Source organism: Nipponia nippon, unplaced genomic scaffold (genome assembly GCF_047370975.1).
Source record: "Nipponia nippon isolate SJK-2023a ecotype South Korea unplaced genomic scaffold, ASM4737097v1 scaffold_37, whole genome shotgun sequence".
Lineage (NCBI taxonomy): Eukaryota > Metazoa > Chordata > Aves > Pelecaniformes > Threskiornithidae > Nipponia > Nipponia nippon.
The window spans coordinates 2,822,828-2,849,280 of NW_028262355.1; the positions used below are offsets into that span (position 1 = coordinate 2,822,828).

The following is a 26,453-nucleotide window of genomic DNA, read 5'->3' on the forward strand; positions in this document are numbered from 1 at the left end:
ATAAGAGTACAGAATTCCAGGCTCACATAAATGATGCGCTGACGATTGCCAGGTGGCAGCGGAAAGTGGCTTGCTGCCATCCCCATCACGAGGTGCGCTGTCTGGCCACGCACGGTGTCTCATTCCCTCACACGCACCGACGTCCTTTTGGCTGAGAGGGAGAGGTGGGTAAACTCAGACCGATTCCTGGTTTGAACAACTGAGACACCAGAACAGCGGGGCTTCCTCTTGCGATACTTCAGATTCTCTGCCGTAGCACAACATTGTCATTCACCTTTATTTTGAAACGAATGGCTTCCCCTCCTCAATACATTGTAATTTTTTTGTCAAGGTTTCATTCTCAATGTTTTGACCCAGATTTCAGTCACACTCAAAGTTTTCACCTTCCTTTGGCATTTTCTATTTAAAAATTCATCTTTCAAATAGTCTTTCATACATGTAATTTTACATGGACTACAATAACATCCTAATTTCTGCAATATCGTTTTGTAGTTGGTCTCCTCCATCGAACTCAGCAGAAAACTATTAAAAACTCAAATGCTTCAGAGCAACTCTGGAGAACTTCATCCCATGTAACAGTAGGAATTTAAAATGCAGATGTCTGTCTGACACTTTGCTTCCTTTTCCCTCAGTGGAGAGACACAGGCACTTTTGGGGCACAGTTAATCTAACCTACTTCAAATGTTTGTTTTTCAGATGACCTGCACTTTGCTCCAAATTCCATTGAGAAGACCTCCATTAACCCGTAAAGGGAGCCCAGGATGACAAGCCTAGATGTTACATCTACATTGCAGTCAGATGAGTTTCTGTCCCTTGGGTCAGCTAGTCCCCAGCAGTTTGCCTCTTATTTGGCACCCACTGCTTATCAATACAAAGCAGAACCTAGTCTGAAATCGCTTTTATCTTCCTCAGCACTGATGGGACTCTTTCTCACACACAGGTACTGGTTTCTGGCACCACCTGCTATCTAGTAATCACACAGGGATAAGAAGTCTACCAATGTTCAGTGGTTGTTTTCTGTGCTAGGCGCTGCAGGTTGGGTTTTCAGCTGCCACCTTCAGTAAACTCGCTGCAGTCCTCTGACATGCAGTTCCCTCCTCTGGCTGCAAATCTCCACGTAAGCTACACTTAAGTTTAATGGAGCACAGTATCTTTTCTCAGTTCTGGCCCTGCCTAGGCATTCTGGATAAATCATGACTCTCTAGCAGACAGGTACTGGCCCAGGGCACCTGTCATGTTCCGTCCAACAACAACTCCGTGCCACACAGAAAAGTCACTGTACTTACTCTAGTTGAAAATGCTGCGAGGTACTGAAACACCCTCCATATGTAATGGTTTATTTCGGATGGTAGCTGTTTGGCAACATGCAGACTCCAAACCTATCCTACAATAAGATCGGTGCAAGCACGACAGTACTGTGGCATGGGGTTCACTGTAGATTCAAGGAAGCTTGCATGGAAAGCAAGGAATTCTATGGAGAATCACACAAGTTGCTCATCTTTAAGCTGATGACATCACTCTGTGAGGACCTTAAAGATGCTAGCTAATTTTGTGGGGGGCAGAAGACAGATACATCCAATCGCGAATGGCTTTGTCTTGTATTAAAAGACATGTAAGTGGGAGAAAAAACTACAAGAATAGCATTACAGTAGGATTACAATATGCAAAAATCTGGGAGAGGAAATAATTATTCTATAGCAGCCTGAGCAACAATACTGTGCAAAACTTTTACTAAGTGGCATCTTAAATATATTGATGTTTATGTAGCAACCGAACCCACAGGGTCGCAGGCACAGACACATAGAAGGGAAGGTGTTCTCCAGTGGCCTGTGGTGCACTCAGTGTCCAAGACTCAAAATGTGCAGATACCAATACATAGAAGGGTTGTAAGATAATCCAGGCAGATGGCTTAGTTTGTCTTCAAAACCTTGCCCTGGTGTTAAATCTCGGGTACTGAGACCATAGAATCAGCTCCTTCCTTTGTTGCTGGCATCAGCATCAGGATGACTTCAAAATAATGTCGTAAGGCAAAAGACTAAAGTTATGCCCCCACCAGGTCATTGGTGCCTACCACTGCTACACATCCTTGAGAGGAGTTTTTCACAAGGTGGGACAGTACGACTCAGTGCTCTGAAGAAATGAAGTCTCTAGGTTCTCTTGCTTTCTTGGGCACTGTTTGCTTTATAGTCGATGAGTTTGGTAGATTTTTGCTTTTCATGGATGGTGCTTTCCTCTGTTTTTGATGAGTGGTTCGGAGAGATTTCAGCCCCAGCATCTCACAGTACTTATTGCACTGGTGGAGGGCTCTGAACTGCTCAATGAAGGAAATCGAGCAGTTGCCTTTAAAACCTTTGTATCTGTAGCAACAAAGAGAAAAAAAAGCCAAATGGGATTTCAAGATTCATTTTCAGCACAGGGACGCAGAGTATGACTGTTGACTCATAAGCAGCTTGAAAACATTAAGCAAGTCTCTTCCACCCATGCTGTTTTGAGAAGCACTAACTCATCACAGAAAATCAAACGGAGCCATTGAGAGATGAAGGAAACCAGGCAATAAGTAGTGACAGAAGAGGGAAAAGGGTTAAAGAGGCATAGTTCTGTGATCTGTGTCCTGGCTGCTATTTTTCGTTTCATTTAGATGGGAATGTAATTGCCTGCTGGCTAACTTTGTCTCAGTAATATATAAATGAAATCCATTCTACATCATTCTCTGTAAACAGTTCTTTTGACTACCATGAAGAGACAAGGTTGCCGCATGAGCTGTTGTCAGAAATTTCCATCCAAACATGTACATAACTTCTGTGCTACACTCCTCCCTCACCCAGGCCTGACTACAAGATCTCAAGGAGCCAAGCCTCTTGGGGAAGAAGGACGTAAGGAGTGTTCCTGTGGAAGGCAGTTTCATCCAGCCTTCACAGTTCCCAAGCCACCAGCATATTTCCCACTGCTACCTCTCCCTTCTTCAGTGGGCTAGCAAAGCCAGAGAGTAGGCAGAGCATGTACATCCCTCTTCTCCTCACCCTGCCACTGGCTGCTGACATTCCTCCTGGTGCCTGCTTTTTAAGCTGCATCAGCATCTTTTAAAAGCTGCACCTGCTTTTTAAAGGAGTAATTTTTGGTCAAATTACCAGGATGGAGAAGGGAGAAGAAAGGCCAGGGTGCTCCTCTCCTTTGTTGGTAACCTTACTGAGTGCACGTCCTACCCTGTTCTCTCGGTTCACTGGACATTCCATGTCCTCAGATGTGAACTGTGAGTTATCACTGCACAGAACACAAACGAGGCGTAGCACTGAAATTAACCCAACATGCTCATTGCACGGCAGTCCGGAGAACGTCTGTCCTCATGCAGAGTGCTTAGTGCTAAAGAAAACACTGTTGCTCTGAGAAGGTCAAACTCTTTCTGACAGATAAGCATCTTTATTGCAACATAGTTTGCCAAATTTTCTTCTACAAAAGAATGGTGCCAGTGATGAAAATATAATAAAATACCTTGCAACAAAAGGGGACATTTGCCTCCATTTATATCTAACTGTCCTATTTTGCATCTCTAGTGTTCCTCTACAGAGAAGAAATAGAAAAGTTGAAACCTCAGGCTGACTGCTTTCCTAGCATCAGTAATTCCACCCTAGGAGGAAAGAAATCTCGGTGGATAATGCAAATCTGAAAGTTTCTCTAGTATATCTAAAAGGTAATATTTCTTGCTTATTTGGGCACATACCAAAATGGTTATGTATATTGGCAGTCCCCCTTACAGCCAAAAAAAGTCATCTATAGAATTTGCTGCTGCTTTTAAACACTGTCACAACTGCGTACCCATGGAGGACGGATCCCAAATGATTTCAGACAAGCTATTGCAGCCATGATGATGAAGACTTTGCAGCTAATTGTAAGGTGAACAGCAGACCCTAATCTTAAATTATTGCTGCTGGTTAACTTCTGTAAGAAAAACTATTTTGGAGTTCAACTTTCTCATTGTAAGTATTTAGGAGTCCTTTGTGTCTTCTCATACCAATATTTTATTTTCAGATTCTTCTTGGAAGTCAGAGTTTTTGAATGTTAAATATATATTTTAATGAAGTAGAGCTCCAAATGTATTTTACCATTATTTGTCATGTGAGGCTGTTCATACCAGATGAGGTTATCCTCTAAGTTAAACAGGTAGTAAGCCTGCCTGCTCTAGAGAAACCACTCAGCCGGCTTGCTATAAACAGCCAGATGAACCTCAAAGGGTTAAGAATTGTTTTTCCTCACCTCTCCAAGTAAGTTAGGTGCTTGTTTACCCAAAGGAAGTTTAAGAGGAGTGCCATTGTTACTGCAGGATCATACCCTGGAGCTCAGCAAGAGAATGAACTGTTCTCTCGCTCCTTTGGAGCAATAATAGACTTGGGACTTTACACGCGAGTTCCTTTACCTTTACACGCGAGTTCCTTTATTAGAGCCACCAGGTCCGTGCTCCAGACACAACAGCAGCACATAAGTTCCACAGGCAAACATGCCTGGGCTCAGCAAGACAATCTCCTTGTATCAAGCATTGATCCTGACTCCAGAAACTAGTTAAAGCAGAGCAATGCGCTGCCAGCAAAGAGCAATAACTTAGACCAAAATATTTTGATTAATTTATTGTGAACATTCAATTAACCACTGGGTCTTTCCAGAGAGTGCCAGTGGCAACAAGAGCTGTTACAGCACCTTCCACAGTCATGGTGTGTCACTGCTGGATGCTGCAGCAGTGCGTGTACACAGACGCAGCTGCCAGTGCCTGAGGAGATAATGAGGCTCCCTGCAGACAGCCTTTGGGTAGCATCTGCTTACTCTGGTATCTGAAATTCTCCATTTCTGCTGCAAGACTGACTGAGAGGCTTCATTTCTCCTGCGCTTTGTGGAGGTGTAACCTCCAGGGCTATCAATTAGGTGAGAAGTTTCACTGCACTGAATGCTGGCTATTTTAATTTGCGGCTGCAAAATGACCGCACACTCTTTCTCTTGCATTCTTTTTTTTGCTAGGTAGCCATTTCGTTGCAGCTAAAGAAGATTTCTTCATGTGTGTTTCTCATGCTATAAAATTCTGATAATACCCATTTCTTTGTGGAAATAATCTCAGAAAGAAAAAGTTGAGAAAAAATCCACTTTTCTCATGAAGTAAATAGAAGTCCGTCTGAGTGGCTCTCCTATCTGTGTTTGCTATTTGTCACTTCCTGTATGTCTTTGAAGGAACATCTAAACAAAGAGCAAAACCAGCAGCATTTGCTCAGACGATACCATGAGTAAGAGACACTTTAAATGAACAAGTGAATGCTCTGCTAACTAACTTTAGCTTCAGAATTCAACAAATGCCAGAAATACTCGCAGTGAAAGTAAGAGCGTAAATATCTTGTGACCAAGAGGCAGAACATTTATATTAAAAACATGTGATTATTTTTATTTTACTAGCTTTGCTCCTACATCAAGCCATCCTCATTTCCCTTCTCTTAAAATAATAGGTTTGCATTTGATCTTGTGGCTACAGGTGTGGCCTAGGTAACACTCCTTGTCCATTTTGCAAGTTGAGAGGCATGATCGAGCCTAGTTTGGCTCCGCAGTGCGCAGACAGCCCCAGGTCTTATAGCGGGCCATAGAAAATCTAATCTACAGATGTGAGACCAAAGGTTGCATCTGAGTTCTCCCAGCTGTTTGCTGCTTGTTAGTCGCTGCTTTCACAGAAGCCCCCTTGTGTGCTTCCAGACTGCATTGGTTGTTCTGGACAGTCCTAATGACCATAGCTCTGCTGTAATTTGGCAGGACTTGTGAGCTTAATTCACACCGTTCTGTGCTGTTACAGCTTGTGGTATGTGTAATCGGGGGAAGGTCTCCATCAGCGAATGGCTTCTAAATTGTACAGTCCGTATTGCGCTCATATGTTTTGTGTGCAGTAACACCAAACTATTGACCGTTCCAAGCCTTGCAAAATATGAAGCTGTTATTTTGCGCAGCATGCGCTATTAATTCACTGACTGGATGACTGATAAATAAAACCCGGACAGAATTCCATCTCCCAAACTTGACAGCTGGGGGTTGGCCCAAACCAAAGCTTCCTTAAATCTGAAGAGGGAATGCTGGATTTGTCCCCAGGCTTAAACTCCCCAATGCCTCTTGTTGCCATGTTGACTAAAACTAAATTTGGCAATGCCCTGAAACCAGGCAAACTTTCAGATCCACCTTTGGCCAACAGCACTCCTGTTGATCATCATGACCGTGGGTCACTGTGTTCCCAATTCCTTCATCTTCGTGTTTACCATTCTGGGATAAATACCTGGGCACTTGTGCACAGCTTCTAAACTGGCTCACTGTTCGCACTTAGAAGCCAGTCACTGCGTTGTATTGTTTTTGCTTCCCTTCGCCAAAGAATCTACTAAGTAGCTTATTTAAAGGATTGATTGCCAGACTCGGGTGCGCCCCAGTGGCTACATTAAAAATACTTCCCGGGCTTTTCGGTTTCTAGTTAGGCCTCGCCCTCTACTGACAGAAATTGTATTGCAGCTACTTCGGCGGATTGCGGGGCTTCGTTTGGTTTCCAATCCACTGGCGAAACAGCAACAGAAAGGATAAAAGACCAGAATTACTTTGAAAAGTGTTAATTGCTGAAAACATCAATCTCTCCACAGCCTTTATCGGAAGGAGGGGAAAGACAGAGACAAAGGATACATAAATGCTCATCCAGAAATGTTTGTTCAGACTGGGAATATGACTCTGGACCCCCAAAAAATCATTCACACGAATGAGCAATGCTGAATATAGGTACAAAATTTTAATATATGCTGTTTATTGTGCTTGGTTTACAAGAAACACTGGGGGATAAATAATGGCCATGAATAATTCATGGCAGTTGCCATATTGGCTCTTGCAAATTCATCAATAACAGCTTGTGCTACGACATTAGATTATTTGCAAGCTTGATTATACTATGAACATGGCAGGGATGGGGGGGGGAGATGGATTCTTTTTTCAGTTTTTTTCTTCCCTCATCACAAGGTTAATCTTAGAGTGAAATTAGAATTGTATTTAATTTACATTCCAACCAGGAACAGTACGAATGTTTTTCCACTCATCAAGGACCACAGAAGCGTTTCCCAAGGATATTTTTGGTTTGCCTTGATGTGACTGGCCCAGGCTTAGAAGACCTGGAGGCAGGGGAGCTGGCTGTGATCAGTGAGGTCATTACCTCTGCAAGAGGGGTTGAGGAAAGCATGGGAACTTCCATAGGTGATTACACCAGAAAACCAGCTTTGTATCTTCCCTAACAATACAGTTAAAATCATAACAGTATCACACTATATTTTTTTAGTTAGGTAGGACTATGCATGTTCTCCCAACATGTGAGACAGACAATCTCTCATCGGCATGGCTGCACACTACCAAAAGCAGTAATACAGATGCATTCTGTGTACTTGTTTCTTTTCCCCATCCAGGCTCACGGAATTAAAAATCAAATTGCAGATATTAATGCAGAGGTGTCCTTTCTGGGAAAGGAGCATGAAAGAAAAATACAGGACCAGGAAAAAATCTCTTGCCTTGTAGCAATATCATTAGCTAAACGACAAACAAAATTACACTTAACATTTTTAAGAGGTTGTTTAAGAGGAAATGATATTCCCTTATGTATGACTGAGGTGACCCTTACTACAGCTTGCATTGCACATTCATTTTCTCACTCCACCTTCCTCTTCCCTAGTCCAACATGTGTTTTTATAGGAGCAATTTCCCATAGTGAACTGGACAACAACAGCCATTAAAGCCTTTCTATAAATCTCCTGATTCCAGAGAACAGTGTTGCCTCAATAACATTTTTATAACTTCTTTGTTTTATAACAGGATGATGCAACTCCATTTCAACTGATTTCACTTTGGATCCACAGCTGGAAGAGTAAATCAATGTAAGTTTTGAATGGATGCCATCCTGGAAATGTTAAGGATTTTCCCAGAATATCCTGGGGTCAAATTTTTAATAATTTAAAAGATATTGTGAGGTTTTTTTCCTGTACCACAGGTATATAGACAAGCTCCAGTTTCGTATAAAGACTGAATACGTGTGTGTGGATATGTTTTTTTCTATCAATCAGTTTCTCAAAAAAGAATATGAATTTAAAGATTGATCACAGGCATTTACCCCATCGCCTTTCCCTTTCCAGCAGCCAGCTGATTTGAATGACTGCCTACACTGCCTATTTCTATCAACGGCTCTTTTGGTCTGTGGTATAACTAGAAGCTTTAATTAACAGAAACTCAAGAGAAGTGGAAGAAAGTTAGAACGCTAAAGGCCTATATCTTTACACACATGATTAAGTCTCCCAAAAAGACCTGAAGCCACGGCAAAACTACTAGGAAACAGGCCTCTCTAAATATTATGAACAGACCTTTTGTTATAGACCAGAATTACTGCTTTTGAGAGAGAAGGAAAAGAGATACTATCAAATCCCTTAACGCATTTCCCTCTTTATCAGATAAGCGGCCTATACAAAGCTAAACAGACATCTTCCCTCCACCCGTGCAGCTGACAAGAACACGGGCTCACGAAAAGCTTACGGTCACTGCCAGCTATAGGAAGAAAAACTAACTCATAGAGTTCTAAACTGAGAAAAGAGTCTTTATAAAAGCTTGTGTCATAAATACATGTTCTAAAGCTTTGGCACTTTTGCTGGCTGCAAGAGGGATTTCAGCTGCATTCCCTCATGCAGTCTCTGCAAATTCCTTGCAAAAAGGGCAATACAAACTTTGTCCCCTTTCAGGGCATCTCCTTCCCTAGTTCCCACGGTATTGTGGTAGATAGCCTCTCTTCTTCCAGCGGAAGAGTAGGAGGGGAGAAGGCTCACCTTGGCTATTGGCAGCAGGATCTAGTAATAGAGCTAGATAGGTATAAGCGCTTGTATTTGCATTTGCTGGGGCAGGTGCTAGTGAGCGCAGGCCCAGCTGGAGCTCTGGCTCCGACAGCATGCTGGGGTTTGAGATATTTCCTTCACGGTCAGAAACTCTGGACAGCACAAACACCAGGTCTTTCATTGTACCCCAGGCTAGAGCAGTGTTGGCGCTGCACTTTCAGCCCTACCTTACTCCAGCTGATGTACCACGAAGTGCCTTACTTGCAAGTCACCAGAGACCTTGATTTCACTCTTGAAATGCCCTTTGCATGAGCCTATTTTAAGGGAGGCATGAAGGAAAAGCGAAGCCCAATCTACAGTGTAGCACCATCCTTCTAGAACAAAATTAATGCGTTTCCTTTATAGGTAGGTTCCCATAAATATGAACAAAAAGAAGTTCAAAGAGTCAGATGAAGATTGTTTTCTTCCAAAGTTAAAGCAAGAATAAATTTCCAGTGCACCCTCCCCCAACATATTTACACTGTGAAGAGACTGATGTGTAAAGCAAAACCATGCTGCTGAGAAATAGTTTTTCACTCACCCTTTGGCCAATGTTGCTATGCCAACGTCAGTTAACTTCATTCCTACACCTACAAGGCATCAAGGAAACAGAAACCTTATGTTACACTAGAATTTCTAGGAATATCTTCAAATTCAAGAGCACTATATATAGAGGCATTAAATATTATTTATTGATACATGGTTTTAATTTAATTATTTGTCACCATTTTTTCCAAACATTTTAAAGTACCCCAATTAAAAATAGGATGTTTGTGCTCTGTATCACTAGCAATTTCTAGAAGTCAGTCTCATACCGGTAGTTTACAGATAGCAAGGTGATAAACAGAGCGTAACTTGTTTCCTGTGCTAGGCAGTCAGTGGAGGGGTTACACTTTGATGACTGCGTTTTAAGAAACATACAAAATCTTTGCTTATGCACCTGCCCTGAGATGTGTAAATTTTTTTATTGTGGTTTTGATGCTTTGCAAACTTGGACTACAATATTTATCAGTAGGAATTGCATACTTGCTTTGCTAATCAAATAGCAATAGGTCAGTCAACCTTATTTTCACTTTTTGAGTGAGAGATCCAAAATCCCTTTCTTATTCAGTATTTCCAAAAACTTGGGTTTTTTAACCTGTCCCTTTGTTGTCTTGTTTATAGGCAAAATCCAGCCCTGTAGTGTGCAATTTTTTCTGTACAGGAAAACACTGGTCTCAAGAATCTTTTCCTCGGAGGATACCCTCAGAAGTCTCAACTGGTATGCCTGAAAAATGCAGCCTAGATACCCAAATGAGAAGATGATCAGAGAGGAAGGATGTTTCTCTTCAACAGCAGCAGGTATATTGTCCTTTGTGGCAGCAATCATTATAAAGGCTCAGATACCATGTCTGCTGTTGTGCTTCCCTCAGGCTAGGACTTTGTTCTTTCTTCTCCCTTTAAGTTACTTCTGGGGTCTTGTTTAGATGTCTTGTTGCTAATTTTCCTGCCTTCTCTTGTTAAAGAATATGGGATTTTCTAAGATTCCACCTTTCTTTGGTTTTCTTTCACAAGGGTTTTTCTTTCTCTGTTTCAAATACATCTATGCATACTGTGTCGGGTACAGGCCCAGCATTTCAGCAGTTAGAAGGAGTCACACATGTAAGAGCGTAAGGGCAGCATTTAGTAAATGTGAGGAGGGCATTTTTTCACCATTCTTTTTTTGAAGGAACATGTTTCTTCAAACCTAGCCAGGACCTGAATGTGGAGCATTCCACTGTTCAGAGATTGCTGGCAAGTATTTAAATACAAGAAGTGAAGGACTAGGATGTTATTAACAACTGAAGTCTTTAAATCACAAGACGTTTCATTAACCTCTGGGAGGTGAGACAATACGCCACACTCGACTCATATTGAGTGTCCTGATTTACTAAGGGGACGTGTGGAAGAACAACTCTCCCGTTAAGAGTGCAAGATTTGTTTTTTCTTTTCCAAACTGTCTTCTCACAAGAACATAAGCTAGGTAAAAATTCTCTTTCTCTGCTGATTAGATAAACATCAAAATACGGCATAGGTTAATACATGTTTGCCCTGCTGCCACAGTAAGCAATTAATTAATGTCTTTCTGTTCCCTGGGGTAACACAGATACAAATAAACACATTGCACTTAAAAGAGGCTGGAAAATAAAATATCCTAATCTCTTCCCTATCTTTTATTCTGATCTGCATGAGATGCTGTATAAAACAGGCATAGGGCCAGGGTACTGTCCACATCTGGCGAAGACTCGGCCCATTACAAGGTTATGGAAGGAGCACATTCAGCATTGCCAACAGGACACAGAAAGCCAAGAATAACATGGCTCAGAAATAAGTCTCTGGAAGTTCTGCAGTTATGGGGATTGACTGTGAGTGGTCACCAGCCTGTATCATGGGAAAGCCGTTTTATTGCCCCCACTCGGACAACTCACCTTGCAGGTCAGTGACAAGCAAGCTCCCATTGGTCTTCTCATACACCCAGTGCTGGAAGGTGCAACACTTCTGGCCAGCCTCCGAGTCTCTTCTCAGAAAATTTACTTCCTTGCCATCCCTGACAGAGTATTTCACAAATTCCCCAACCAGCTCCTCCTCCACTGTCGCATAGGGGATGTTATTAGCAGGGCGATGAACAAGAAAAATGGGAATGATCCTGAAATCAAGGGATAAAAACTAATAAAATCCAGAGAGTTTTGTCAATGAAGGAGTAAGAAACAGACAAAGTGGCCAGTGATCTCAGAGAGTGAGTGAACAGTTACCAAGTCTAAACCAAGCCAGGAGACATCTGGATAAGATGCGGATTTCTAGGTAGCTCTAGAACATAATCGCATTATCCTCTATGTGCTTATTTCTTTGTATTATTTACTCAGATGTAAACTTTTTCAAAACATACTTTCTAATGTGGTCCTACTGCATCCCAAAACCTAAACTCTGCACAATAAAGGGTGCTTGTTTATTCTGGAGTATCACTGCTTTAGCTCTCAGTCTGACGGATAGATGATTCAGTCTTTCTGAGGCGTTAGGCACCTGCAAATTTGATCCATTCCAGAAAGTGCTTTGCCCCAGAGCAGTGCAAGTGGGGGACTTCTCAGACTAGACTTCTAGAACGTGACACATCCAAAATTAGCAAACACTTTTGACAATGAAAATACATAGCAACTACTTTACCAAAATGTAAGAGGAAACAAGAAAGTCTCTGGAAAGATCAGCAGATCCTTGCTGGCCCAAGTGAAAATCTAGAATCTGAAGATTCCTGGGCTTTGGCTAAGTTTGGATCCAGGTTAGAAAACACCAGCTAGTTCTGTATGAAGTTTTCAGGAAATTACAAACTTGACAAAATTTGTCTAATTTTATTCATTTAGAAATTGAGCTAGTTTAGCCAGAGAGACTTATAAAGTTTTGTAAGAATACAGGCCTAGGCCCATTTATGGCTAAAGATGCACCATCCCAAAACCTCACATCCAATATCGAATAAAATTTTGCTTGGGGTTTCATGGTCTTCCCTGAGAGGAAGACTGGAAAATGTGAAGTGATAATGACAAAGAAGAAAAGAAAGAAATGTGAAAAGAAATGTGAAGTGATAATGACAACAGTCTGGAAGGAATTCTCTGTCTCACTGGCAACATGAACTTCTTTGTTACCAAAGCTCCTGCTGTCTGGAAAGCAGTGCTCTACCTCACAGATAGTCTTCTTCTGTTTGTACTTATACTGGAAAAACTCAGCATTCTTGTTAGGCAGCACTCTGATACTACAGTATGAATCTCCAAAATTAAAACCTCAGAGTAAGCAAAAAAGTGACATCGGTGTATATTAGAGTGGAATTTAATATTGCTCTGAGATGAGGTCATTTTGGAAAACCTTTCAGCTGGAGCTGGTAACAGAACATAACCATATTTTATCAGCTAGCTCACAAGAGCACCTAGCGGTATCTCAGAACAAATGGGGAAATGACTGTCACCACAAAACAGGTTTCTAGGTACTTCCTTTCCTACAAACAGTCTTATCTCTTAGAGCAACACTGCCAAAGGGGTGGTATAGTTGCTTCGAGACATACTTGTACTGGATTGTGGAAATGGCAGAACCGTGAATGTATATATGTGCTCTATATACATTGAAAGGAGGTCCAGAAGAACTAGTCATGGGACAGAGAACCACACATAACCAGACCATTTCTGTATAAGTCTTCCAGTCCTAGTTCACAATCAAGCTTTATTGACACCATTAATTTATTTGTTGTGATATTTTACCATTATTGTTATAGCACATGCAGTTAAACTGGTACAAATGGCCTTTATACCAGTAGTTATTCCCTTTCTAAGGAACATTCACTGCAACTGTAAGCACTTGTCTAGTTCTAACCTACTCATTCAAGGTATGATATCAGCTTAACTCTACCAGTATTATTAAAGTGAACAACTTCTATTAGTATATAAGGCTCCATGTAGTTTCATACTACTGCACACTGAAAGGAAAATAAATGGGTCACTGTTAATAGAAATGTTACTACTACTCCATTGTGGAAGTATCGTAAGTAACCTCAAGACCACAGAATCTCTCTCTCTCTCCCCCTCCTGCCCTTTCAGAAATGTCTAGCTGCCAGGCTACTGGCAGGGCAGTGCTTTCTCTGTCCTTTCCCCAGCTTTCTCGTACAGTCAAACGTGCACAGCTAGGCTAAGGCTGTGTGAGCGAAGGAGAACGGGGACAACTTTTCTCTTGTACTCTTTCTCTCATAAAATGTTGCAAGGAACACACCCTCCTTTAAATACAAGTTTGGTCTGACAAGGGCTGGCTAGAAGAAAGGAATCTAGCCTTAAATTTTGAAATTAAAAAGCAAACCAAAAGCGTATGCACATCATCTCTTTTTGCTCCTAGCTGCTGTCTTCCAGCCAAGTGTTTAGAATAAAGCACCAGATCTGAACCTTCCATGTGTCTGGTATTTGCACCAGACTTCCAGTTTTCGTAGGGTACATGCTCTCTCTCTCGTATCAAAACTAGAGCTTATATCCCGTGCCTAGAGAAATCTCCCAAACACAAATTTCACCAAGAGCAATATATATCCAGAAAAGAAGCTGACTTGCACAAATATTTTCCCTAAAAGATTTCACTGCCATCATCTCCATCACTATTTCTAATCCTGAAAAGGTTGCTTTAAGGGATCATTCCAGAGGCTGTGTTTTAAGTGGTCCTGTTTTTCAGGGAATCAGTGCAGCTGAGTGGATCTTGTGTCACCTAAAAGGAGATGGAGATTTACCCTGCTGTCAAGAATGTACGTCTTATCTTTGAAGCAAGGCAGATGGAATTTCAACCATCCATTGCAAATTCAACTCTACACAGTAGCCTGACACTGGAACAGCAAATCCTTTGAAAAAGATCTATTACCAAATCTTCAAGGTGCCAATTCCCGGCCTCAGAGGCAGAGGTGAACCTGTATTGAGCTACTGGTCTGATGTACACATATTCGGGATATGGAAAACTTCTGGTATGAAAGAAACCACTCTCTGGGAAAAGCTAGCATCAGAGTTGAGCTTTCTGCCTTAAGCCTCTCTTTACGTAGAAAACTTGCCTAAGGAGTGACTTCATACCAGCTGCAGAATGATCATGATTTCTCTCAAGATTTCATTTTATAATGGCAAGTTGGAAGGCCTGACTTATCCCCTCCTGCTGTTACTAGATGACACTAGTAGTATCACCTACTGGTGTTACTTCACTAACATGAATAATTTCCTCTAAATGTATATCAAAATCATGCCTTTTGCCTCCCATTTACTGTCTTTACTCCTTATTATCCTTCTCAAATGGGAATGGAATCTCTCTCACCACCTCGATACTCAGTATTATCAATATTATTATGACTCCAGCTGTAACTCCTTGATACTCAGTATTATCAGTATTATTATGACTCCAGTTGTAACTCCTCTTTCTTCTTCTTTAGTAATTACTCCTAGCAGTCAGTGGGCAGCTGTGCCACAGGACAATATATATATATGCATACACGTATATGTATATAAAAATACATATATACTCACTCTGGTACCTCCCCAAAGCCTTCCAAGGGTTCAGCTTCAGCTGCATATATCTTCGCATACTCTCTTGCAGTATTTTGGACATGGCATTCCTATATTACAACAGATACGCCCATGGGATATTACTCAAAACGTTTAACAGATCATCTGTTTGAATATTTGCAAGACAGCTTTTCCCCACAATTCTTGCTTACAAAGGACAGGGGAAGCTTACCTGCAGTGCTAGTTTGTAGTTCTTTTGAACTAGATCATCCTTACTCTTGGTCCCGTATGTGATAGCATTGTGCACTTTGAGAACGCAGGGGTGGCCAGGACTGAACACTGGCACGAGGCCTTGCATCACTTTACTTCGGAAGGCTTTCCGGTGCATGCCTTCACCAAAGTGAAGCTCTTCTGTAGCTATGATTCCGTGCAGGTTCCCACCAAAATAGCTGTCACTGATGAAATCTTCTCTGAACATGAGCTGCATGAATTCAATTTCTTCCACACCTAAAACACAATGCCACTTTGTTCTGCACAACATCCTTCTGCAGTCACATGGAAAGGGGTGGACGTGGGAGAACAAATGCATCTCTACACAGAGTATTAGAGAAAATGCTCAATGGACACAGAATACATGGCCTCACTTGTGTTAATACGGGCCTGGGACCTTGCTCCTCTACATGTAACTTGTTGCCTGCACCGTCTAAAGCCAGCATGGAGAAAGGTGGCAGTTCAGGTTTTTAAGAAGAGAATACAGAGTGTAGCAAACAAAAAAAAAGAGGTAAAGACCACAAAAGCTGTTTTTAAAATTATTAGGGGAGTTGTAAACTGGAGCTTCAAATGAATGTGAAGTAAGTCAAGCTGACTGAGAACTAAAGAGGCATTGAGGGAATACAGAGATCCTGCCAACTCTGCTTTTTTGGGAAGACAGAGACAGTAATAAAGCTGACGTGCAGCAGTGTATGTAGATATGAATTTAAAAGCAGAACACAGTTCTGTGCCCAATGTGCTCAGAGCACATTTTTCTGAAGCTAGCCTGTCTTTTCAGAAAAGCCAGAAGTTGCTGGTACAACCAGAGCTTGTTTTAGCTTTCAGCTTGGAATCTTTTCAGGGAAAGATTCTGCCAACGTGTTCATAGGGGCACGCAGCTGAAAGAGGTCTCAGTCCTTATCCAACATGACCATGATGGAAACATGCCTTTCCTAGTACCAACCACACTCACTACATCAGCTCCAGTGCTGAAGACTGGCATGTTAAAGTGTTTATTTCTTTTCAATCTGGCAAGCACCAGCTTAAGAACAGTTCACTAGCAAAGGCAGAAGAAAATAACAAGATTTTTATTCCATAAAAGGAAGTCCTTCCAGCTCCCCTTTGTAGTTACCTCTGGTTTAGACTCTGTACACTATTGCCTCTCTCTGAAGCACAGAGGAAACAGTGCACATATAAAGCTAGAATTAGAAGGCTCCTTAACTCCACCTAAAATTCTCTGTTGATTTCTCTGTTGATCAAACGTTATACAGTGCTGTTACATGAAAAGTGCTGTCTTCATTTTAACAAGGAACTAAATGTTTAATTTTATTCTTCTAGAAAAAGGAAGCAAAATCAATTGGCTGAAGGAAGTACTTAATTAGTACAGTGTATTCAGAAATGATAAACCAATTCGCAATGCACTGTCTATCTTTAGCTGCACCACAGCAAGACGTATGCCGAGTGTGATTAAACACAAGTTAACATATGGGGACAGCATTCCAAATCTTCATGCCCATCTTTGTCTCGGAGTAAAGTTCCATAGCAGGTGACTTGCAAAGACCATGTGTTCAAACACCACTGGCAAGTTTTTCTGCCAAAAGAGCCTTCGGTACTCTGTGTGTCCGTATGAGGCGATGCAATGCTATTTCACTGTTTACTGTATGTGAAGTGCTAGTGCATCAAGCTAACAAGAAGTTACGCAGTCAAGTTCAAATCAGTATTTTGTCACAGCGGGTACTCCATCACCCTGCACAAACCATTCCATCCTACATGAGGGTATTTCACCCACAAAACTCCCATGAATTAAAGTGAATTTTATCTTTGATGGTACAGCAAAGGTGAGTGCAAAAAGGGAAAGACAGCTAGCAAAAACACAATACTGATTCAATAGCTTCAAGGGATTCCCACAGTTTCCCATGGGATAACTGCCAAAATGTCTCAGTCTGGTTGTATTTTTCCATCCTTTGTTCTATTTGGAAATCAGAAGGAACAAAGATTTGAGCACACATTCAAGCAGATGTGTGTACTTACCTTCACAATTCTGAAAACTTGAGAGATGTTCCAGTACTACAAGGAAACAAAGAAACAGATTTTGTAGCAAAAAAAAAAAAAGATGGAAACCGCCATTGTCGTTATTATTAATAAAAATTATACACTGGGATTTACCTTCCGAAGTCAGATTAAACTCAGCAGTCACCTTTCCATACATATTATTCAAGCAGCAATAATACATTCCCTGGTCTTTGTTACTGGCTTTAGCGATTGCCAAAGAGACGGGAGAGTCATCCTGGGCACTGGAACAGAATATGTTAATTTTCCACATTAATACTTTTAAAAGCTCTTTCCTGATTATTCCGTGTATCTCTCCTCCTGTCCCTGGAATTTCTGTCCCTCACTGCAAAGATTGATTCAAATAGGATGCAAGTAGACAAAATATTTTATTTCACCCTACTTAGAAGCATTCAGCCTATTACGTGTTTCACAATAGATGATCCTACTACATTCTGACAGAAAAGTACCTCAATCAAATCTAAAAATAATTAAATCACACCCAAAGGCATTCTAATATTCCTATCAATATCATGGCCAAATATATGAAGTATGAACATATAAAAGCCCAAAATGTTGTATGCTGTTCCACAATATTGACTCCTCACTCAGCTTTCTATGTTCCTTTGCTTTTTTCAAGCTAGATATTTACTCTCTGATGTCTGTCTGCAATGTCACAAATGGATCAAAGGCAGATGCTATTAACAGGGGTGCAATGACATGCGAATGCAGTTACAGGACTTGCAGACCCAAGCTGGCTCTGGCAGCGACAAAACCCCACTGAAACAGTGCTATGCCTGAGCGAAAAGCCCTCTTAGACCATGAAGGTTTTCAGATGTACCACAGTGGATGTCCATGGCAGTATTTATCAGCAAACCAGACAATCTCTGCAGGGATTATGGAGACCTGGCTATTGTGCTTTAAGGCTTCTGTGACGTGAATTAGTGAAGGTGTGCACAGTCTTGTTGGCAGCGTGAAGTTTCATGATATTTTGGCACACTGGAGAATGTATTTACCCAACAATTGTTTTTACATTAAATTACTTAGCATATATTAATATTACTAGCAATGTGCATTTTTCAATACACGTTTCCATGTGTTGACAGGTAATAAAAATTTAAAGATTTGTTACCTAATTTACTGTAAATGCTCCCCCTATTGAAAGTAAAAGCTAAGATGTACCAAAGAGTCCAGATTATGTATTTCTGTAGATTGATGTATACTTCCAAAAGAAGAAACAGTGCTTGGGCACACACAAAACAATTAGTTGGATTTTGATTGTGATGGAAGGGAGACTTCCACTGAACTATACTGAACATTTTTGAAGTAAGAATTGTAATTAGGAATCTCTCTTACTCTAAATCTCTGTTATATATCTCACTTCCGTTCCAACATTTTGAAATATATTTATCCTATGAAGTTAAAATTCAAATATTTTGTTATCACATATTTTAGTTATCACTGCAAAAACTGACAAATTTGATCTCTCTGCACTGTTTATTTGTTGAAGAAGTGCAAAATTATTTAGCAGATAATGATATGTACTAATATTACAATGGGTATTGTAATACAATAGTCAAAATTAGTATAGTTAAAACAACAAGAATCAGAATGACATGGGAAGTTTAACCAATTCATGCAACTTTTTCTCTCCCCTTAAAAGAACATCTTAGAAGATGCTCACTTTGCTGTGTAAAGGTGCATTACAGCTAAATTTCTTTTGTTAGCTGAGAGCGAGTGCATTTAGCGCTCCACAAGATCGAGCTCACTGTATTCAAGTCATAGAACCGCAGACTCACAGAGCGGTTGGGGTTGGAAGGGACCTTCAAAGGTCACCTAGTCCAAGCCCCCTGCCGTGGGCAGGGACATCTTTCACTGGGTCAGGTTGCTCAAAGCCCCATCCAACCTGGCCTTGAACACTTCCAGGGATGGGGCATCCACGGCTTCTCTGGGCAACCTGTGCCAGTGGCTCACCACCCTCATCGTAAAACATTTCTTCCTTATGTCCAATCTAAACCTGCCCTCTTTCAGTTTAAAACTGTTGTTGCCCCTTGTCCTGTCGCTACAGACCCTGGTAAAAAGTCTCTCTCCGTCTTTCTTATAAGCCCCCTTTAAATACTGAAAGGCTGCAAGGAGGTCTCCCCGGAGCCGTCTCTTCTCCAGGCTGAACAACCCCAACTCTCTCAGCCTTTCTTCACTGGAGAGGTGTTCCAGCCCTCGGATCATTCTCATGGCCTCCTCTGGACCCGCTCCAACAGGTCCATGTCTTTCCTGTACTGGGGACCCCAGAGCTGGATGCAGTGCTCCAGGTGGGATCTTATGAGAGCAGAGTAGAGGAGAAGAATCACTTCCCTTGACCTGCTGGCCACACTTCTTCTGATGCAGCCCAGGATACGACTGGCTTTCTGGTCTGCAAGTGTACATTGCCGGCTCACATCCAATTTTTTGTCTGCCAGCATCTCAAGTCCTTCTCTGCAGGGCTGCTCTCAATCCATTCATCCCCCAGTCTGTATTGCTACTGTGGAATAATCACGTCAAGCTCTACATTGCACGTTAGTTGTTTCAGCAATTCACTTCCACCACACAAGGACAGACAGCCTCCCACATATTAACCAAGTGTGTTTATGTTGTTTGGCTGGGTGCTGAGGTTCAAACTTCATTTGATCTTTTACAGTACTTGGAAGTTGGATGAGACTAGTTATGAACAGGCTGAGAGGAATTACTGGTGATGGAATGCAAACTACGACCAATATTAATGCACTGTGTGAAGACAGGCTTCTTAATCGCCCTGTTTAAACTCGTTTTTTGCACCTATCATACTAATCCTCTTAACAGGTACAAGAGTGAATCACTGGCATATTTTCCCAAAAGCTATTCAGAAACTACCAGTCCTTCAGAAATGTTCACTCACCTTCTCTGCAGTCGAGCTAGTAACTTGGAATCTTTAGTCCATGTAATGGTGGAGTCACCATGAATGTCACCAAATTGACAGCATAGCTTAATATTTCCAGAGCAGTCAGGGAACAACTCTGCTTGGATTTTCTTCAGCAGCTTAGGAGCTTGAAACAGAAGAGCCACAGTTTAGGATTAGAAGATAATTGGCATTTTAAAGGAATCCCAGAATGATTTGCAGATGTTAAGAATATGAATCTGACAACACTGGTAAATAATTATGATTTCTTCTGATGCAGAAACCAAGGCTTTAAAATACAGAAGTTTTAAAAGACTGATTCAGTGCCCCACACAGTCAGTGGAAATGTTTTCAATGCAAAGACGTTTTGCATTTGTGGAATAGGACCCAAGGGAAGTTCTAGCCTGAAAAGGCATCAACATAAAATAATTTCTTAATCAAAACACATTCTCTCTCACTAAATGACCAGCTGGTCCATAAAAAAAGACGCCACAAAGGTACAGCATACCATATGGTTACATAATGAGAATTCATATTAACTGAATACTTGTAACTAGTAGACTTTTTTAACTGATCACAGCCTGTGAGAGAAAAGACTTTAAGTCCCAGGAGGTGCCCAGTCTCCAGGGTGTTTTTGGAACATACCTAACACGCACTGCCAGGATGTGACTCTGTGCAAGATGCAGTGACGGCACCATTTCCTTTAAAACACCGCTGGAGGGCGGAACCCACACTTAGTGATGAGATATTTGCATTTGCTAATGTCAATGGCCTTTGCTTCCCTATTCAGTTTCACAGGATTAATTTCCTGCCTCTAAAGAAAGCCCCTACCTTTCCAGCCATAGGGCATGGCTCTTTTGCTAAAGATTGACCATCGCGCAGAACAAATCCAAGAATCGCTCAGGTTACAGAAAGAGAGCACTCTGCCCAGTCTGGGGAAGGTCCCGATAACCTGGTTCTCTGTTAGGACTTGCTTTCTGGCTCACAGAACGCTCCAGCGTCTTCTGCATGTGGGCATGGCGTGAGTGGGAGGATGGAGGGTACTTGGAAAGAAAGGGAATCAATATATACTTAGGGAAGGGTTTTGGGATCATGACACATCCCTGCACTCAAGTGAGACATCCCTGCTAGATGTAAGGGATGTAAAATGCAAGACGTTATGCTTCCTACTGTGTTAATTCTGAGCTGCTGCACTCTAAATGAGCTGGCATGACACATCTCCCTCGGGGATCCCATTCCAGCAGTCTAACTTTCCCCATCTAATGCCGAAGGAATGCTGGATCCAATTCGAAGGGCCAGGCACCTGGAATTCACTGCTATGTTTAACTTGTAGTCACTTAAGTCCTTAGGCCTAAGAATCTTGCTGAATCAGGGCTAAAATGACGCAGACAGTATGTGACAGAACTGCAAATAGAACTTACAGCTCCAGATTCCCTGCCCTAACCACAAAGTCGTCCCTACTGCAGCTGAAAAAAATACAAAAGAGAACACTGAGTATATACCAGCCTAACCATACCAACCTTCCCATAATGCTGGGCAAAGGTCCACACAATTCCCTAAAGTACAAAGACACATTCATTTCAGTCTAGACTAAAGCAGATCAGAAGCAGGTTAAGAAAATTCAGTCTTATCTGATGCAAGCCTGAATGCTTAAAACATTTTTCAAGCATAGCCTCAGGTACGTGGAAAAAGATCAGGTATTTCTCAGTAATTGCAGTTTGCTTGCTCTGCTTTGAAGGAATGTGTCTCTCCGCCCACACGTTTTGTTCTCTGGCAAAGGACACATCTTCAAAAAGAGAACAGTTTGGGGTTTTTTAAATGTCATTGGAAAAGTAGAACTCTCACCAGAGTAGCTTACCTCTAGTCCCTGTTCAGTCTTGCTCTGATCTATTAAACTATTTTATGATGTGAACATGAAATGTGACGTCAAAAGGTAACAATAACACCTTGGTCCTTGCAAAGTATCCATAGAAACCACAAATACCTCATCTGTCTAGCTGTTACACTGTTGTTACTCCTGTCTGTATTTTGTTTTACCTGTTAGCAACCTCCCAGAGACTCTGACAAGCAACCCCAATCTCATTCCAATTATATGTTTTCTAAGTCAGTTTAATATTGCTAATTTCATCAGTGTCATTTATGACCAACAGTGGTGAAAAGGAATGCAGAACCGGCCATCAGTCATCAGACAGGACTGCAAAAAATTATGTTTATCAGTGGCACCCTACTAATAACAGTAATACTTTGCTAGTAATAAAACCATTTGGTAACCAAGAGAGGGTAATCGCATTTGGGAGCCACAGTGTAGGAGCATCACTGGGAACACAGCCCTGCGGGAACACAACAGACAAGTACTGGGCTTGCAGTTGCTATATTGTGTGTGGTTATGTGGCACCATTACACTATACATCCCTGAAAAGTTACTCGAAGAGACAAATGAAGAAGTAACTATTTCAAACAGGTTAAAAAGTTCATAAATTTAATATATTTGCTAGCTAGGAAAAGGACGTTAGGGAGGGTTCAGCTCTGTGGCACGGGGACAGCACTAGTTACTAAGTTCATAGAACTGGAAATTAACATCAGTGAGGGCAGGACACCTTTAGCTGCTCTGATTTAGACTAAAGGAGGCTTGCAGTGTGTTTAACGAATTTGAATTTCATACTGTAGCCAAAACGATGGGAAAGGACAGAAATGAAAATCAGTTTTCTCTTACCTTTGCTATCCTTTTTCAAAATTAGTTTCCTTTGCTCTTTTCTGTCTTCTTTATGAATCATGCCTGCCTCACTCTTCACAGACTTTTTAACACAGCTAGGATCCTTGCTGACATTTCCCCTCTCCTCCAGTCGGGGTTTTTTTGACAGTGTTGCGGGTGGTAATTTCTTCTTAGCTCCAGTAGCTAAGTGCCCACTCTTTGCTGTGTCTTGTTTACATTTGATGGGCTCAGGCTCAGCAACAGTTGGTGATGTCTGGTAGGATTTTGACCCTTCTTGATTTCTTAGCCTTTCCGCATTGACTGGGAATGGATCATGTGTGGGCAACGGTAAGGAGAATGGCTGAGTTCTGCTGTAGGGTGGTTGCTCTTGAAAATACTGGTTGTTCCCTGAATCGACTGGTGGCAAGTTAACTAAACCACTTACTACACTCTCTAATGTCATGACTTCTTCATCTTTTTCATACTCGGTAGACTTAATTAAATTATCAACCTCAGTTAGCTTGCTGGAAGAGATCAAGTCAGGACAGGACTGCTTAGTGCTAATTTTCATGATCTGTCTCTGAGCCCTGGAACCAATTGAAGTGCGCAAAAGAGACTTCGTTTCAGCTTCATCTGGGTTATCTTCAATAGCTCTTTGAATATATTGTTTATTTTCACACAAGACTGCTTCCTCCTTGTTTTCTTCAGGTACCCTATGGAACTGATCCTGCAATGCTTTGCAGAAGGTTTCCAGCGTACTCCGATTTTCATCTACTTTGACTGCAGTTTGTGTGGATTCAGTTTTTACTTGACTTCCTGTTCCAGGACGCCCCATTGCTGATATACTGGTAAGAAGGCCCTCGGACTGGCTTAGAGGTGTGAGGAATGGCAATGTTTCTTTTACAGTCAGTTGTTGGATATCTAACTGATTACTGGTATCTCTATAATCCTCATTTGCTATGCTGTGGTATTCATTTTGAGCCTTTCTAGGCAGTGGGGTGCTAACTGATGTTACAATTCCAGATGTGTATGTGTGATTTTTTGAAGAATCTGTTTTTAACTCTTCATCAGCCTTGAAGGTGCTGTCAACAGAAAGTACATGTTGTTCTGATGTATTATGAGGGGAAACTGCAGCCTGACTCTCTGAAACATGACTAACTCCCGAGTCACAGGAAGTTTCAGCCCTTTGTTCATCACCTATGCAAATCTCTCTCTGTCCTTCTGTTTTACATGGTTCATATCTGGGCCCTTCTACAAAAAAATCTCTTAAAAATGGATTCTCGGACGAGGGAGTGAATGCCAATTCTTGTTTTTCTATTTCTGTCAGTTGGTCTATATTTTGGGGTACAGTCTTACGTGTTATGGTTTCAGGAGTCTTAATTAAATTAGGCAATTGCATTAGGTAACTGTATTTCTGTGTGCTAGAAACAACTTGAAAATCTTGACAGTCATTGTCTTCTGAAAGATGATAACTGTCAGAATTAGTGTCATTTTGTGCATTCAAGTCTGAGTGATTTCCTTTTTCTTGTAAATTCTCTTCATAACTTTTGTGTATGGTGTTAACAGAACGGTGTTCTTCACGTGTAAACTGATGGGTATTTTCACTGGGGAAAATGTCTTTCTCCTCAGGGAAATAAGCCAGTTCTTTCCTTGCTGGATAACAGTCTCTCAAGTGACACCCTTTACCAGTTACAGACTTGTTTATCAAGGTTATGTTCTGCTCAGTATGAAGTAATTGTCCAATTGTCCCACGCGACTTATCTGACATGCAAGCTGGCTTTTCTTTGTCATATGCTAAATTACTATGAGCATTTTTCAGCCTTTGAGGAGAATCGGCATCACATGTTTGGGAAGCATTATTAATGGTAAGCTTTCCTTCCCAAGCAACAGTCATTTGAATGGATCCATTACTGCCAGTTAACGTTTGAATCGGCTTCTGCTGCAAGCACTCCTCTGTATTTAAGAGGATACTATTTGCTGAACCACAAACGGATGGTGTTTGCGTTTTATTTCCAGTGCTAGAATCTAGACATATACCATCTGTTTCTACCACTTGTGCAAGACAAATGTTTCCTATGGATGCACTGTTACATGCTTCTTCTGGTTTAAGTAGGATATTAGAAACATTGCAGTCTTCTTCCTCTGTTCTTTGTCTGCTAGCTAGCTGTGTAATAGGTTCCTGCTCTTCTATCAAATTTATTGGCAAAGGATGATCAGAACAGGTCTCCTGTACGAAGTTCAGTTCTGTGACTTTGATATCTATCGGCCTAATTTCTAAACTTGTGATCCCCTGGTTTTCAAATGGGATTTGATAGTCTGAGTCATCTTCATGAAGAAGTTTCCACAGTTTGTCATGCACTGCAGACATATCAGCATCTCCTTTGCACTCAGGTTCTCCAGGTTCCAAGACTGACTTGGGATTAGCTTCAAACAGAGATTCATCACATGACAGACTGCAGAGAATATCTGTCTCGCTGCTATCGTGTGAGTCAAAACTATCCCTTGGCTCATCACATAGCTTTGCAGAAGAGAGAACAGCACATAAAGATTCTTGCTTATCAGGAACAGAGTCTGTATCCCGGAAAGGAAAAGGTGAAACATCAATCTTTGATTTGTTGCCATTACTAATAATATTAATTCCTTGTTCACGAAAGACTTGTTGGTGACAACTTTCTCTTTTATCACAAGGAGGATGGTGTTGAGAATAGGTCTGTAAATTTGCATTTTTTGCTTGTAATGTCTTTTCAGTACAGAGCGTTTCTGAAGCTGGGTGGATGATTCCTGCACTCTCACAAGTCATGAAGATGCCTTCCTTTTCTATTTCAGGCTCTGTACATAGTCTCTCACAATTCTGGGTAAAGATTTTAAGATTAGCACCTTGATTCTACAAAGAAGAAAGAAAGAGAAATGTAATTAAAAATTAGAATTGCTGCTTGACACAGGCCTGAACTAGAGTCCTGGCTTGAAATGTACCTAATTATTTTTTTTTTAATACTTGTCACTAGTCAAGTTTCTGACTTGTAGCTATCAACCTAGTGGACGGAAATCAAACTCCTGGGTCTTAACAGCCTTGAACCCTGGTAAGTTTCAGATCTGGATCCAAATGCTGAGAAATAATAAAATTTAATCAAGATGAAGATCAATGACTGATATAGTCCAGCTAGTTAAAACCAGATAAAATAAAAAAACAAAACAAAACAAAACAAAACAAAACAGTCATGTCTATGCCTTTTGCTACCAGTCGGAGTATCCCACCATACTTACGTAATTAGTACATAATCCAAACTGATGAGTTTCTAGAACTACCCAGACTAGTTTTTTGGAGCTTGCCTTCCCCTTGCCTTCCACTGTGGGCATTGTTACCTTAAGTTTCACCAATATGCTTTCTTAATATGTATCAGTCTTGAAAAGTTTCAGAGAATGCACCCCACATGTCTGTTGTGCTAGGTATTTCCGAACAGGACTCCTACCAAGAAATGAACATCTCTGGGTCAGTTTTAAGCTGTCTTTGAAATTTGTCTTTCGTTACCTCTGACCCTTGAGGTGACAAGTTCCACTTCAAAAGGGAGTGCCAGAAATCATTCCAGACCTTGCCTCTCTCCAAGTGGTAACGAATTGCTAAATGTAAGGCATATTCAGCCCTC

At 41.3% G+C, this 26,453-nt stretch overlaps 1 protein-coding gene and 1 long non-coding RNA gene across 8 annotated transcripts in view; one reads left to right on the forward strand and one right to left on the reverse strand.

Annotated features, from left to right (window-relative positions):
* ALPK2 (alpha kinase 2) overlaps nucleotides 1-26,453 on the reverse strand; it is a 96,917-nt gene that overhangs the window by 45,115 nt on the left and 25,349 nt on the right. For 6 of the 7 annotated variants that reach the window (XM_087772778.1, XM_087772774.1, XM_087772775.1 and 3 more), the window contains 8 exons: nucleotides 22,831-25,693; nucleotides 20,118-20,265; nucleotides 17,324-17,451; nucleotides 17,189-17,224; nucleotides 15,141-15,415; nucleotides 14,930-15,018; nucleotides 11,339-11,556; nucleotides 9,433-9,481 (listed from right to left, as the gene is read on the reverse strand). In XM_087772778.1, coding sequence (XP_087628904.1) covers nucleotides 9,433-9,481; nucleotides 11,339-11,556; nucleotides 14,930-15,018; nucleotides 15,141-15,415; nucleotides 17,189-17,224; nucleotides 17,324-17,451; nucleotides 20,118-20,265; nucleotides 22,831-25,693 — 3,806 coding nt within the window. Of the gene's footprint in view, nucleotides 1-1,286; nucleotides 2,358-9,432; nucleotides 9,482-11,338; nucleotides 11,557-14,929; nucleotides 15,019-15,140; nucleotides 15,416-17,188; nucleotides 17,225-17,323; nucleotides 17,452-20,117; nucleotides 20,266-22,830; nucleotides 25,694-26,453 lie in introns of all 7 variants that reach the window. The other variant, XM_087772777.1, reaches the window with a different exon arrangement.
* Nucleotides 31-25,686, forward strand: LOC148053784 (uncharacterized). Its single transcript, XR_015707905.1, has 10 exons — nucleotides 31-940; nucleotides 3,552-3,688; nucleotides 6,642-6,774; nucleotides 7,849-7,910; nucleotides 10,056-10,232; nucleotides 11,103-11,345; nucleotides 14,100-14,382; nucleotides 23,518-23,657; nucleotides 25,201-25,401; nucleotides 25,558-25,686. It is a non-coding gene; the product is annotated as an uncharacterized LOC148053784 (long non-coding RNA).